General features: G+C 43.0%; 1 protein-coding gene across 3 annotated transcripts in view; it reads right to left on the bottom strand.

The window, feature by feature from the left end:
• The window catches only part of MGLL (monoglyceride lipase), a 63,899-nt gene that overhangs the window by 37,101 nt on the left and 10,105 nt on the right, over positions 1-16,693 (bottom strand). For all 3 annotated transcript variants that reach the window (XM_040568855.1, XM_040568853.1, XM_040568854.1), the window contains exon 3: positions 5,701-5,807. In XM_040568855.1, the coding sequence (XP_040424789.1) occupies positions 5,701-5,807 (107 nt within the window). The remainder of the gene's footprint in view (positions 1-5,700; positions 5,808-16,693) is intronic.

Here is a 16,693-nt window from a genome sequence, read left to right as displayed (position 1 = left end):
CAAACAAGGACGCGCTAGGAATCTTCAGTTTGGGACCATTAGTAAAAATATTAAAAGAAAAAGCTTTCAAGATTTGTGAAGAGTGGGGCTTTATGCAGAAGAAATACGCAGGAAGGGAGGGGAACTCACCCTGGCAGCTGAGCTCTCCTCCTGCCCTTGCAATCACCACCCCAGCCTGTGAACTCTAACAACAGCTTTTACCCCCTGTGACACTTCTCTGTGGGAAACACTCTGGCTTTGCAGAACTGCAGAGCTCATTTCCTCCCAGCCATGTTAGCCTACAGCAGGAGCTCTGCCTAGGGCAGGTGTAGGAACCCCCGTGTTTACACATGGAGCTGGACAGCTCTGTGAATTCCTCCTAGGTGAACAACTTTTGTGAATTCAGAAAAAGCTCGGGAGAGGTTGTAACAATATAGTTATACAGCTGGAGCTATATTCTTTTTCCTAGCCAGGGAGCATCTGTCTAAGGATGGGCACATCAGTAGCAGCCCAGCTGCTCAGAGCACTGCTGCTGCTATACCTCTGGTAGAGTAACTTGGCAGTGCAAGTAAATCCCAGTTCTTTGGCAAGGGTCTTCCTGCTGTGGGGAGCACAAATGGGATCAGGATTCATGGGGAGAACAGTCATTTTGTACTCCTGCAAGTGCTAATGTTTCCAGACCTATGGTTATTTCCAGTAGTGCCTATGGAAGATTTTATTTCCCAGCAACGTTCAAATATCATGCTGAAGGCTGGGAGACCTTCTCTGAAAAAAAGTAAATGCCCACAACCCATTCTAAACCTCCTGTCAAAGGAGATACAAACGATGTGTGCCACTCTTTCCTACATCTCTGCAGAAAAGCAGTTATGCTTTTTCTGCTCTGGTGAGATAGGCTCAATGAGAGGAAGCAGAAAGAGAACAGATTGCTGTGGATAAATGGGCCCACACCCAGCCTTGCTCATCTTCACCAAGGAGCAGTTGTACTGCTCTGTGCGCAGCCAGCCCCACATAAAGCTTGCCAGGGCTTTCCTGCTATCATCCCTGGAGATCCCCCCAAAGCCTGCCTGATCACAGCGTTGGGGAGCGCTGCTCTCCAGGGGCATTCCCTCGCTCTGGTGTGCATGATCTCTTCTTCTCACTCATGGTTCTATCCTAATTCTTATTAATGTTCTTATTAATTCTGACATTCTTCTTAGTCATTTCCCCCCTCCCAGTTTGTCTGTGTTTAGTTCTTTTTAACCTTCCTGTGTAGATCAATCCTTCCCAGTCCTATGAATAAATAAAAGCCTTCTGTTCTCATCAACAAAATGGTCTTTTAATGGTTGCAAGAACAACACAGCAATCACTTGAAAAAAAACAACAACCACTATTTGAAGCATTTAAAAACCTCCAGCTATTTTCTACCTTTTAAAAGTAAGTGCTTTGTTAAATAGAGAAAACATAAGGAAATTAATGGGGGGCACAAGCAGCAGTAGGTGTCTGAGAGGGACCTGCTAACCTATCAGAAATGTTCACCACACACAAAGTAGCAGTGGGACTAAAAAACAAAGCTGAACTTCAGTTAGAAACATCTAAGGAATATGAATCAGCTGTTAAAGCTGCAGCCTTTCCCTTTGCTTTGATCTGATGTCACACGTAACTTATGAGTTGGAAATTCAACAGCTTCAAAGACTGTTAGAGAGTCAGGGTTCTCCATGCACAGGGACAGGTAGAGGTTTGATTCTGTCTGGAGAGGGAAGGTGTTTTGATGGACTGTCCTCAAACAAGTGCGAGGTCTTGGAACTACTGACTGATTAGGGCAAAGTAATTCACATTCCTCATCTTCTCTTCAGAAGGCCACATTACCCATAAGTAGCTCCAGCAAGTCTGAGTGAAAAAAACAGCTTGTGCCACTATCGTTAAAAAGTCTAAGAGATAACCTAATACATTTTTGTGGCCCCTGGATCTTGGAAATGCTTTTGTAACTGATGTACTTTTGAAGGTGAAACTGTGGTTGTTCTGGGCTCAGGCTACGTAATGAAACCATAGAAAATAATATCTCAGCAAATGAGATGTTATAAGAAGTGAGATGAGGATAGTTGGAACATTATGTGCTTTACCAACTGGAAATGCTTGGTATGAGAAAACAAAGCCACATTTTCTATCTTTTATTCTCGTTTTCCTTGGCTCTCAGCTTTACAGTTCCCTAAAAATACTGCATTATAGCTAAAGGAGCTGCAATCTGTCTGCAGCTTAATGAAGAATTACAATATCACTCCAGTTTGATGAATCTCCCACGAGTATTCCTTCTAAGAGGGCTTTCCTAAATTGATTGCCAATAACCTAATATGTTTGTCTCTTTTTCTGTCATCAGAATGTTGACATAATAAAATAATAGTAATATAGGAAGGAAATTGAAAAGTGAAATTTCATTTCAACAAAGCTAAAGCTTACAGACATACATAGCAAGGTCATCCTGGCAGCATTAACTCTGCCTTCATGAAGCTGCACTCTGAGTATGCTCAGAAATCATGGGAAACTGTTACCTGCCTATTAAAAACACGAGAGACCACAGAACCAAATGTGGCTTTGCAAAGAAAAAAAAATGTTCCTCTTCCATGAGATTGATATAAAACAAAGCAATTTAACAATGTTAGGTGTAAAAGTCTTCTGGAATTAAATTTTCACCACCACACTGGAAAGTTTCTAATACATAGCTATGAGATACAGCAGTCTTGAGGTTACTGTGAAATACCTGGAAGAGCGAATGCACAAATAATATATCCTGAGACACTGAGAGAGCTGGCCAGTGCTACCTCTTCAGTGTCAGTAGGAAGGCACAAAATTTGGGTGAACACTGTGACACAGAGAAGTGCCAGCTTTTTTTGCTGCAGCCTCACATAACATGAAACAGCACAAAGCAGCCTTCAGCAAGATTTAGAGCTCATGTATAAACTCTTACAGAATCAGCAGTATAAATGGAAATTATTTTTCCTTCTTTTGACTGAAGGTTAGACACCATATAAATCAGTCAAGTCACACATACTAGAGCCCTAGCAACTTCCCAACTCATCTGGGAAATCATGCTAGCCACACTGTGGAACTGCATTAATAATTTCATGCCTGAAATGGGAAATGTATCCATGAGTATTCCAGAACAAGAATAAACATCCAGGTCAGGAAATCTATGCCAAACTCATAAGATTTACTGTAAGACATGAGGAAGAGAAAGCAATTATTTTGCTAATGCAATTGAATAATTAATATTACCCAAAGATATCCGAAGGATGGGACACAAACAGGGAACACACTGGTGAGGTGATTTGGAATAGGCAAAATGGTGGGGGAAAGCTATAAAACTCTGTCAGCCTGGGCAGATTTGGCAAGAGAGACAAGTATGCCCTTCAGCTCTTGCTGGTGTCTACTCGGGCTATAACCTGTATTCCGCCAGACAAGGTCTGTCCTCACTGCTCAGCACTTTAGGTGCAAAGATTATTTTACAGAGCCTAAAATATGTTAATTGTCTTTGTAGCTTAGTGAATCTAGTCTCATTTAGATTAGCTCTTTGTGTAACACAATTGCGTGTCCAGTGTTCTGCTTTCAGGTTCCTCTTTGCTTCTCCCCTTTGCTGATGAAGAAAACCAAACTGAGTTTACAAAGAGTACTGTAGGCCTGACAGGGAGGATGAACTTTTAAAGTGGCCTGAGCAACCAGAAATGTGTTAATTGAAGTAAACTGATCAATTCAGCAACATCCATCTATAGGGAAAACACAAACACAACATGTCTATGCTTCTCTAGACAAAAAGAAATTCAAGGAAAAAGAGAGGAAATAACTGCACAATAAACACCTGTCGGGGCCTTCACTTCCAAAGCCTTTTTCCATCTACAGAAAAGTCATTCTCTGTATCAAATCCATGCGATAAATACAATGCTTTATCACTGCTTCTAGGTTCGTTGCTTCAAATGTTGCTATTTTAACTCTACTTCTTAAAACCATTAGCAGGTTTTAAAAGAATGAGGAACTAAGGCCTGCTCAGCATGCACAGTGAGAAACCACAGGCCTGCAGCGCTGGGCTCTGGCATTTGAACACATTGCTTGTGTGTCCTGGAGTTCACTAACTTTCTGTATACGGTGTCTGTGGTCTACTAACAGCAGCTGCAGGGTGGGCGACATGTGGTTTGTCCCATCGCCTTTCTCATGAACTTTGTGCCATATAGATAAGGAAAGAGGAATGGGGACAATTTCTGCTGGTTTTACTGCACGCTCCCACTACGTTGTGTCTAAATCAGAAGGAAGTAGATCAAAGTGAATGAGCCCTCACTTACGAATTTTGTGCCTGCATAAGGAGAATCATGCTCCTGCAGTCAGCAATGATACTTTTGCACAGGTCGACTGTCTTTGTAAAGCCAGCTGTGTATATGGCATGTGGGTAACTGTTTGGAAAATGCTAAACGCATTTCATTGTGGTTTTTATTTATTGTCATTGCGAGCTGTTCTCAGGGCTGGGTAGTCTCTTTGTCAAGGAAAATATCAGGTTAATTTCTGTATAACCAGTGCTGTGAGTGAAAAGGAGTCATGAGAGCAGAAGCAAGGGGAAGCTTTGGTTACTTGGGTTTGGTAAGGTTTTGCCTTTCCTTTCACAGACTAAATGGTGCAATGTCTCACGTGCTCTAAATTCTACAGCTTTCAGGATCTTTAAGTTCAAATTCAGCATCCCTGCCTTTGAGGAGATCTAGGGGCAGCTTTCAGTCTCAGTTTCAACCAAGTACACTGCAGTATACTTTCCATTGCACTGTGGTATACTTTGCGATGTCAGTGGAAGATCTGCCAGAAGGAGATCAGAATTGCACTGAGATTCATCCCATTTCACCTGTCAGCTCAAAATTTGGCCTTGTTTTTTGTCCACTGCCATTATTAACCACATTGATCCATTTTGCTAATGTCTAGAGTGATTCTTGCTGGGAGGCAGCAGTCTGCAAGGATAAAAACAAAGCAAAGATTTCCTAGCACAAGGCAGTCATGAAGCTGCAAGGGTCAGGTGTGAGAGGATGCTACCAAAAGAGCATGACACGTGGTTCAGATATGTTCCCAGTATGTACCAGTTGATGTCCTTCAGGAGGTCTGTTGACACCCAGCATATCTATGTCATGGAATGGAGCAGAGCAGAGATCCTCAAGGCAGAAGAGGCAGGGACAGTAAGTCTACATGTCACAGCATTGCCCAGGTGTCTGCAGCCAGCTCTGGTGTTTCTGCAGGGCTGTCGAGATGTGTCCGAACAAACCTCTGTGGCGTTTCCATGCCTGTTCATGTCCCAGAGGTGCAGCTGTCTAGTTGTACTGGTGTATGAAAGCTGTGCTGTCATTTCATTCTCTCCCCCTGGACTATTTAGGACAACAACAAGCACGAATCCAGCAAAAATGGCACCTAGTCCTACTTCCACAGTGGACAATCCCTCCTCACACCCCAGGAGGCAGGTGAAAGAGAAATAGTCCCTTACATAGAGGTTAAAAGAGCATCAGCAGTAATGTCAATGGCAAAGTTGAGGAAAAGTCTGAGTAACGGGGTCGCTATCTTATAGATTAAACATGCAGATCTTTACAAAGCTTCAACCTTTTTCTCATTTACGGTGATGTGTAAATATTTTATTGACTTTTCTCTCACTGCTGAGTAGCTTTAATGGCATTTGCCTCAGTAAAGTCCTGAGCTGCTGTAAATCAAATACTGTTCAAGGCTACTCACCATGGTCATGGGCAAATACAAACAAGTTAAGTTCTGTCAGCCTCTGGGCCAAGTCATCGTAACGGCCGCAGTGTTCCCCAGCGCCGTGAGCGATAAACACGAGGGCCCTAAATGGAGCATTAAGGTATAAATCATTAACTTGGCAATCAATGCACAAAGGCTTCAGAGCTGCAAGCAAGAACAGCACATTCAATTTAGCAACAGCATTTCAGACATCAGCAAGTACAAGGCAAGTAAATGATGGCTGAGGTGGGTTTTAACACGGGAAAGCAGCTTGCCATCCTGACCTACCATTGACCTGATCTTCACCAGGTCGTAGCAGGACAGACCACATGGAGGTCAGCTGCACATGGGACAAACTTACTGATTTGTTTGCCACCGTGATCTGCTACAGGTTGGAGATGCAGATGTCTAATGCTACTGAACACTCTTAAAGATGAAATTTTAGCTAAACAAGTCTCGGGCAGAGTCCAGAACTTTGGCTGGAGTTTGGGATTTTATCTTTTGACCCCAATTCTGGTACTCTTACCATTGCAGTTTCTACCCCAAAACAGTTGCTTGTCTTTGGCAATTGAAGTGACTTTTACATAGCCACTTTACAATTACAGCCAGGGATCAAGAAAATAACCAGTCTAATAGACATTTATTTTTGAAAGACGCTATACAAATATTTATCTTCAAATATTCCAGTTGTACCAGTGATGCTTTATTTTCACTGGAATGGCATCAAGAGTGACTAAAGTTGAACGAACCTTCCCAGTGTTTTTAATGGGCAAAGTTTGTGCAGAATTGTAGTAAAAAAGCAGAAGTAGCAATGTGATTACATAAGTTTTTGCTGAATTTGACAAGTGACTTTCCAAAATCTGGCTTTAGCAACATAAACAGAACTTGTTCGTTTACAAGTACTGTCTGTCACTGGAACATCAGCAACCACTAAACAGTCTGAAGGCTACAGGTTAGACATTTTCAGTACATTAACAGAGAAACATTAGATGAATTGACAACACAAAGCAATGACAGCAGTTTACAGCTAGTGATTTCCTCAACTTTATTTTGATTGAGGTTTTGAATACATTTTTAGACAGTGTATTCACTGCAGTAAGCTGCTTTGATCTTTATATATTTAAACTTTAAAAAGATGTGAGTGATGTAGAAACTCCAGCTCTAGCTCTTGATTAGCACCTGCTTCAAAGTATTTTCTCATGCTAGACAACTTGAAAGCACCCATCGAAACCAAAAGGATATTTACAGAGCAAACTTGCTAACACCAAAAAAAGCAATGCAAAGATGCTCTGGTATCTAACAGTAATTAGCAAGGGTGAGGTTAGGCCGTGTAGCATATTTAACTTCCTGTGCTTTACAAATGTTCTTTAGTGTCACTGAAGGTTTCAAAACAATCGGTGTGGAGCAGTCATTTTGTCCCCTGTCACCCTCCCTTGTCAATAGATTTGTCATGTTATCAATGGACTTGCCGGGCAGACTGATTTTCAGAGTGCAACACCTATAGTTATAAAATCAAATGCTGAAGAGATGGAAAGACTGCTGAAAGACAGTGAAGAATACTAACTTTCTGCAGCAGAGGCACCAAGCTTTGTGTGTCTCACCTCTCCTAGACACAGGCAGCCCAGCAAAGACTCCAGCCAGTGCTGGGACAGTGAATCACTATTCTATATGTGTCCCTGAAAATTGGAGTCCCCGTCTAAATGCTTCTGCCTCCACCTAGGCGTAATGGTCTGAGATCTCAGCTCTGGTCCTGGGTGACCCAAAGAGACCACACACCACAGTCCCCAGGTCTGGGGCTGACAGATCTGTCAGACATTAAGGAACGCAGCAGCAGAGCATGAAGCAAAGCTGGGCTGCTAACCTGCATGCTCTGGGCTCTGCAGTATGACAAGCAATGGCACTGCATGCCCAGGACTCTGATGGAGAAATTAAGGAAGTGTGAGAGAAGACTCCTATGTACCCATCACCTCGACATCCAACAGAATCAGTCAGGCTGAGTCTCTCTGATGTATAGCTCTTGCTACCTGGCTCTTGGTAGCTTTTCTCCTCGGGGTTTTATTTAAGCCCTCTGTTACTCTTTACAGGATCTACCTTTTTTTTTTTTTTTTTTTTCTGCTGACTCGGCACAGGGAGCAAGGTGCGGCTTGGCTAAGTGTATATGGCCCTTCATTTCTCAGAGAAATATGATTTGAATGTATGCACTGGAATGCATCAAGTGAATGAAACCTAATGGGAAGCTGGTGAAGAGAACTCTGCCAGGGAATGCTTGCTGTTATTTCATCACCCTGACAGCAAAGCCCTAATTTTGCTCTCATTCACACTGCTGCAGCACCACGACTTCGCCTGACAGCATCCTGCTAGATGCTCAGCCCCCTCATCTTCTGTGAAACCAGTGAGAAAAGAAAGAACTCCATTCCTCAAAGCAGCAAGGTGTTCCTGCAACCTCTCCTCTCATTCCAGCATGAAAAATGTCAGGCGTTACAGAATAGAGCAAAATACTGAATAAAATTCCCCGAGACTGTTTATGCCGTAAGATCCCTAATGGCAGAAGCTGTCAAGATGACTTAGGCACTTTTAAAAGTTTTGTCCCATGAAAACGTGGTGTCATAAAAAGGGAGTGAAATTTCCAAACTGTTATGTTACTTCTACACAGGTCTCTGGGGCCAGGTTCAGGGTCTCTGTGCACGGGGGCCATGCATCAAACACAATGACCTGGAAAACTGGAGTTAGTCTGAGCATCATCGGAGCCAGGATTGAAGGATTTAGCTCTTTCCCCTAATCTTCCATTTTCCATTGCAAAACAAGTCTAGATTTGGCAAAGAATACCTGAAGGCAGTATAACAAATACATGGTGCACATATTTTCACTGGCAAGCTGGCATGAAAATACAGTGAGTGATTAGTTTGACTGACAGCAGTTCTTTACTGTATGTAAACATTTTTGCAGACACCCCTGCTCTTGTATCGCAGCGTGCTCTTTCCTATTGCAATGGCTGGGAAGAAAGAAACATGGAATATCAGAGATTGCTTTCAGCAGAGGGGTTTCTGCGAGTCGTTTAAAATTAATACAGAAACCCAGCAGGTTTTAAGGTGTGGTGTTTGTTTGTTTTTGTTTTGTTTTGTTTTGTTTTGTTTTGGGGGGGTGGGGGTGGGAGACTGTAGTACCTTTGTAAGTTTTGTTTAAGCAAGGTTTGTGTATTGGTCATGTATCAAATTGATCCTGGGGAGAAATTTCTTCACCTTCAGCTCTTGCAATTTCACCAGTGAAATCCTTGCAAACACACACATCTCAGGTAGAAAACATTGTTCACACTCTGCAATTCTTGTAAAGACTGACCTGTGCCTGAACCCATGAATTCCAGTCTCTAACCGCAGGCAGGGCCACCTGACACATCTTTGGATGCTTCAGCTGGCTTTGGCTGGAGGAACCAAATTCCTAAATATCTCGAAATGCTGCCAAAAGATTGTTTTGAATTCTGCTCAGGAAAGCACCTAGCATGCACCTGATCACACAACAGCACAATTTCCCCACGCTCCACAGGTGTGTCTTCACACAAAGCCAAGGTGTAATCTGGAGCGTGAGTAAGCATCCGCATTGCAGTAAGCAACCAGTGGAGTAGCAATTATGGATATTAAATGAAACTAGCTTTATTGACTGCTGTTTGCAAAAGCAACCTTTTTCACAGATCCCTGCCCTTCCCACAGTCTCCTCCCCCTAGCTCAGGAGGAGGAAACCTGCAGGTTTCTGTCTCCTGGTACTGCACAGCTTGGCAAACAGATGTGGTTACTTAGCACAACAAGCGGGCAGGACAATATTTGTCTTTTTTTACCATTCAGTTCAATCACGGGCTGCGTTTATTGTTCTGCCATCAGGAGGTAATGGTGTATACCAGTGACCAGCCCCTGCTCCCACATCTCCACTGGGCTGGTCGTCCATGACTGCTATCAGTCCTCCCGTGCTGCAGCAGCACCTTGCTGAGCAAGCAGCACCCAGAGGTGCCCCGTGTGCAGGCGGTGCAGGACACATGCAGACATGCTTTCCTGCACCAGGGAGGAAAGTAGAAAGTAGGAGTGGTAGAGGTCAGGCTATGGCACAAAGAAAGGCGGTGTGCACAACAACAGAGGAATGCATTTTTTTTTCCATCCTACTTCTCGGAGAGGTCACCAGCTGATCTAAGCTTTAAGCTGCTTTTGATCCTTGCATATTCATCACTGTTACCACACACCTTCCAATATTTGCCTTCTTGCATGGGGAGCAGCCCTTGCAGGGCAGGGATTCAGGCACCGGTGCAAGAGCAGAACCAGTTGTAGAGGGTCCCACCTTTACTGCTGGGCACATGTTGCTGCCTCTGCTTAGCCCTGTTGCAACAGTACAAATGTTTATAGATGTAATTCCACAGTCAATTGCAAAAGAAGAATTGAGGGAAAAACAAATGGTGGCACAGGGCTCACACAACTGAGCGAGAACTCTCTTAAAGCAGGGTTCAATAGAGAAAACAAAACAAAACTCAGAAAGGTGATGTGCTATGGTGTCTGGAGGCCAGGAACAACACTCAGGGCTGGGGTCCTGCTAGGGTGCAAGACACATGTTCTTGCTTGTTCTTGGTTGAGACAGGACCACAAAAATCGTGTGGAAGCCAAACTAGATGTGGAAGGTTGTGAGCAGGATGTTATGATCTTAACATCGTGTCCTCTGGGGACTGAGACACTTCTGTGGGACCCCAAGAATGCTCCTTTATTGCCAGAAAATAACCCAGAACACTGGGACTAGACCAAAGAACTGAAGACAAGCTTCCTATGACTGCATATACAAAAAATTCAATATTTTCCACCCCATTTGAAAACATCCCTCTTCAGAATAATATTTAAGTACTTGCTTAACCTCAGGAAACTCCCTTCGACTCATGAAAGTCAGTGGGACTTAAAACGTACAAGATTGAACTTTAAAAAAGGGATTTATAAATGCTGTTCTGAGTTAGGACTGATTTAGTCACATGCGGAAGTGATTTCCTGAACCAGGCCCTTGCAACTTAACCTAATACCATGTTATTCTATGTAAGGCAACCATGCATTCAATTGATATTATGTATGTTTTTGCTAGAACCAGATCAACTCTAACAAAGAACATCTGATTTTTGCAGTTTTGAATACTTGACACCAAATTCCTAAAGTAATTTTTTTTAAATTAACCGATAGGAAAGCTCTGAGTTAGTGAGGCTGCCAGAAAATCACTGGCTCACTGAAAGTGAGCATTAGGTTTGGTTGTCTTGTTCCAACTGATTTATTAACTCCCTTGTAGGCAGCATCAGCCTGACTCTTAGAAATACGGCGAACAATGAACACTTATTTATCAAAAACATTTCACTGGTGACATTTTTGGACAAGGAACAGAATAGTTGATCACAAACCTTTTAAAGTTATTAAAAATTTAGTGTTGTTTATGTTTATTTTGCTTCTACAGGATATTGTCACAGAAAATCAATTATAGGTATGCACACTTGTGTTAGCTGGGTTAGTAGTCCTCACTGATTATGAAGATTTATATATATAAATCCTTTCCTTTGCCTTCCCTATAATAGAATTATGCACTCAGCAGATTGCAATTTTGTCAAGATTTAACCGTAATTCCAATTTTCTACCCATGGTATTCAGTTAAAGATGACCTCTTTCTTGGAAACTTCCAGCTAATCATTTCCAAGAACATGTAATGAAGAATGAATTTTTTTCGCTGAAAAAGACATGGGTGATCTCTCCTCCGGAGGTCTCTAGAGCCTCTTGCTTGGGGTGTAGACCTGAAGTCTCTGTATCTGTCATTTGAGTCAGCTTTTGCACTTTTTATTTTTTCTGAGGTGACCTGCAGCCCTAAGAGACCTTGGCAGAACTTGGCAGTGGGCAGGGATTACAAAAAGTTATGGGAGTTTCTCTCACATTGTGCACACTTGTGACCTACGCAGTTAGCCAAATATTCAGGCTGGTGTGTCTGGTTAGACAGGAAAATTTATGGTGGAGTCAGGTGTGTCCCTTCATGCTGTTCTTCTGTCTCCAGGAAACTCACAGAGTTATGTCCCTCTGAAGGCACAGGAGGCAATGACCTTGCTCCTAATTCCAGCCCATGCTTCAAGGAGGCATGTTTCATTAAGCTCAAGTGCTTTGCTTGCTCTTTTGCTCAACTTTTTGGAGAAACACATTCTTAGCCTTTGCTCTGCTGGCCTACATAGGTCCATAATCTGGGCAGTCACCTCTTTTCAGCTGTCATTGGAGTTTAATGATGTTACCTTATACTAGCAGTCCTACTGCTACTTTTCCAATCTCAAGAAAAAAAAAAAAGCAAGTCAGAATAGCAGTAGTCTGGAGTCAAGTCCCCATTGACCTTCTCTTAATACCACAGGCACTGTAGCATGACTGGAGTCTCCCTCTTTGGAGATCTTCAAAAGCTGTCTGTGATCAGCACGGATACCTCCCCGGGATCTAAATTTGGAGGAACCTTTGCCTCTTCCAGACAAACCGAGGCAAGCAATATCTCAAGACTGTAGCTGTTCAGCCTGTGAAACACCTCCGAGTGCCAGAGGCTGTGTCGAAGGACTGTGTGCTGTGGTTGCACTACAACATTTCTGCTTGATTTTATAGGACTTGTGGGGATTTAGGATTCTGCACATTTCTGTTTGATGTAGTTTGACTTAGTCTAGTAGAATCAGTGGCTTCATTCCAGTCCAGATCCTAAACTGACAATTTAAAAATAGACCCCTCCAGCAAACTACCTCCTCCCTTTCCCCCATTTACCCAGGCTTGGAAGTTCCCATTCAAGCCTGCCCGGAGGTGCTGCTGTTAGTTTGGGCAGCATCCTACTGTTTAACATCATGGAGACTTAGGGCTCAGTCTTAACATCTGTGCCTGCTTCCATGAGCAACGCTCTTGCCTTCAGCAGCTGTTCGCATGCATGTCTGCAAGCCTGGCTCACAATGCAGTTCAAAATCGCAACAATAGGGTTAGGAGGAGATTTGAGAACTGCCATGACCTCCAGGAGAAGTACCATGGGTAGGCTATTCAACAAAGACCAGAAAGTGCAGATACCATAAATCAAGAGAGAAGAGACAGAAACGGGCAGTACAGACATATTTCAAAACAAAAGACTCAACAGGATCTAGCCAGAGCCAGCACAAAACAATGTGGAGTAACAGCTTATGCTGATTTATTGTAGCTCCTTGAAAAGCACGCCCCCGCCGCAAATAACTCATGAGTGGTCTAATATAGGGAAAAGAGATGAAGGAAACTTCAGGCGAGGTAGGAGGGGAGGAATTATTTGAACCTTGCAACTGCGTAGCTCCGGACAGATCTCTGCAAAGTTAACGTTTCTGACCAGCTGCATTCTGTTTCAAGGAAGCTTTGAAGTAGTATTTTAGGGTACACAAGGCTGAGATCAGAGGTGAAGTGTGTGGTGTGTAATTTGAAATTCATAGGCAGGATCTTCCCACCCCTTTCTTGAATAAAACTGAAGTGAATGGATCCTAGGGTTATGGGGATTGCCTCGGGGAGACACTCCCCCACTTTGATATCAGAGATGGGATTGTTCCTGGCAGATCCGCTGCTCTGAATGTGCAAGACAGGCAAGCACTCTGGTGTGGAGCTGCGCTTTCCTCTTGCTGCTGCCCTTCTACACAGTGTAGGAATCCTTGAAAGATGAATTATGATTTCTATTTCCAAAGAGACAAGCGTAGGCATTGCTCACATGACTGAGGCAGGGATCACTTGAGGTGAGCCCTGGCACAACTGCTGCTGGGCCTGGCTGGGAGAAAGGCTGGGATCGGACAGTCCAGTGCTGTACTTTGCTCTGCTTCAGCCCGTCTGCAGTGCAAAGGGCAGCCCCATGCACGTCCTTGTGCACAGGGGAGATAAAATGGAGGTCATATCTTCCAAGGGGAGCTACAAGGATGAATGCACAAAGTATTCGGTGCCTTTCTCAGAAGACTGTGTAAAACATTATTCGAAGAGGAGACATCAGCTGCAAAATTCAAGTCAATCTGAAGTCACACCCAAAATATTTAGATTACTTTTAAGGTGTGGATGGGGAATATTCAAAGAAGCAAAAGAATTTCCTAAGAGTTTCCATAAATCCACCTGGAAATCAGGAAAAATAAAAGACTTGTTGCTAATTTTATTAAAAATTAATTTTCACTGGGAAGCAAAACCACTGCAGATGGCTGCAGGACCATGATTCTTGAAGAGGAAATAGAAATGGAAAGTAAGAGCAAGAACAGTTCTTGCAGGTCTCCCCCTCCTCTTTCCTGGGCTTGCACTGAGCCTCTACTGATTTGCAAAGGGACAAAAATTACAGTTTAGCCAGTCTTGTAGCAGTTTTTTGTTGAAATCAAAGTGCAGGCACTGCTTGGTGATATGAACCCTTGGAAAAAAGAAAGGCTTGTGTGATTAAGTGGACTGTCCTTCCAAAGCACAAGAGCTGCAATTAAAGGCCAGAAGATTTCTACTGCATACTTGCTACCGCTTAAACTCAGCTCCGCTCACCACTTGAGCACTAAACTTGTTCACTGAACAAAAAGGGTTTTCTGTATAAAGGTATGACTGTTTCAGAGTATCTGTGTAAAAACTGTTCTTTGTTACTGAGCTCACTTGCAGTCCGGGCATATCCAAGCACCAGTCCCACCAGTCCCAGTGACAGTGCAAGTCGCTCCTTATTGATGCTCTGAGCTTGTAGCTTGACACATCCAACTCAACCCGGAAAGACAAAGCAGGCTTTCTAGAAGGGAAGGTGTGCTTAATTAAGGGATCAGTTCAGGCCATGCAAGAATGTTCTTGATGTTACAACCAAGCCCCATTTTGACAATTTAATCTCACCTTTTTACGTAAGCACAGGAGATAGGGTTAGATTGCAGTATTCCTGTATCAAGGTGAGGACTTCTGGTTGAGCCAGGAGTTGGACATCATTTGTGGTCTGAACCTGGGCTCATGTGAGCAAGGGGCTCTTCGTTGCCAGCCTCCCCACAGAATCAATGGCTCTTAAAAACGGGATCATCCATGTCTTAGACTCTAGCCGTAGCTCTAATCATCTCCAGTCTCAAACTGTTATTTCAGGGAGTGGATGGAGCAGAAAACTCATGACAAACAATACAGAAACAGTTATTAGAGGAATGATTCAGGTCATTACACTGGCACCTGTACAAGGAAGAAACAGAAAAGCGCACACTTGGCACAAGAGGATCAGAGTGTTTCCAAGCCACTTCTTGTAACAAAAACTGCACAACCAAAGTACTTTGATCAGGCATTTGGGGCTTACTTGAGTAAATCTTCCACTAGCTTTGAAGAGATCTGTGAATAAGTAAGGAGCAAGAAAGGCGATGACACTGTAGCTGTCCTGTGACCCTGAGACAGCATGCTATTATTACTTTCTAATAAAGCCCTGACTGTACAAATCCCATGTGTGGCCATGGTCTAAAGCAAAACGTAAAACTTCAATTCCCTGAAATGCTTAGACCTGATAGCATGGCTTGTACCAGGCAATACCACCATAACATGCTCAGGAGCTCTTGATTACTTCCTGCACACTTATAAAATTCCAGTTTGGATGTCAGAGATAACATGAGTCTCCAAATAACCAGTTGTTTTCTGTGTGATTTTCCAAAAGTCAGCATGGAATTAGCCCATAAACTCAGAGACAGAAACTCAAGGATTGATTTCTTAATAAGAAAGCAGTTATATATATTTTAGCATACTTTGAGATTAAGCACATTAATTTCCAATGAATAATCCTCTCTCAGCACATCCCAGAGCTGCACTCCAGCCCTGCCAAGCTATGAGAAGAACCTTTGCAGAGAGAGGTTTTACAGGCTCTGTCAAAATCAATATCAGGAACTATTCCTCTGGGAAATTAGTAATGTCACAGGCAAAGCGTTTGCCAAGGCTTTGAGCATGTTCCAATTAATTTAGTATTCCACATTTGCCATAGACCTGAGGTATGAAAGAAAGTTGAAAGTAAACAGCTAAACGTGACACACGGTAATCCTGCTAAGGCAGTGATTGCTGGAACATGTGCTTTAAAGACTGAAACATTTATTCATGCCTTGAACCAATGTAAATTTGAAATGCAGCTGAGGTGCAATGGTTTACCTACGGATGATTTACAAGCTAACAAACGGAAAGAAACTTCTGCCTACAGTTGCCAAATCCAGGTCTGTGTTATTTCTTGGTCATACTGAGATAGCATGTTTGTCCAAAGAATTTAGTTATGATAGGCTTGTTTCCTGAAATGCTCTTTTATTTCCAGCTCCCAGGCTGTGTCCCCTATGACAGGGAGGGCTGCCACACCAATGTGAATAAGGAACAGCTTGCCACCACATCTAAACACTGTCTTGTTGATTTGCTCTCAAAAAGTAGCTAGATGTAATAGCTTTAAACTCCAGAAGTTGAAGGAGGACTTGGACAACTTGGGGTGCAACTGCTAAAATAAGGATGACTGATAATACTGAAATGAAGAGGTATTTAGTCAGATATATCCTTGGCTGCAATCGCTTTAGGTAGAGGCAAAGAAAGCTAAAGGCATGTGGGATGCCTTTTCTGCAGAAAAGCTTAAAATAGAAAAGGAAATCAATACTCATTTACAGTATCTGGCAGTCACTGAACCAAAACATACATGTACACCTACAGCAAAGCAGAAATAACAACATTTATTTAAACCACAAGCTGTTATTCTGCTGTGATAACGCTCTGTTTTCTGTGGATGGCTTCACCAGAAACAGAAAAGTACCACGTATTTGGGACCATTTCTTAAAAGCCTCAACAATACCAAGACCAAACATTATTAGCACCAGAATTATTAACCCCACCACTACTAGCCTGGCTCCGGCTCCTCTGGATTGCTGGCAAAGAAAGAGCCAGAGCTGGTGGGTGAGAGAGCAGCAGGGAAGGCACTCAGTCTTTCCTCCTGAGCTTCCCTTCTGCCAACTTCCAAGCCACCATTTGTGGGATCACAAGGCAGGCAT

This window comes from Cygnus olor, chromosome 10 (genome assembly GCF_009769625.2).
Source record: "Cygnus olor isolate bCygOlo1 chromosome 10, bCygOlo1.pri.v2, whole genome shotgun sequence".
Lineage (NCBI taxonomy): Eukaryota > Metazoa > Chordata > Aves > Anseriformes > Anatidae > Cygnus > Cygnus olor.
Note: the sequence above shows the minus strand (reverse complement) of the source record. Positions and strands in the feature narration are given on the sequence as shown.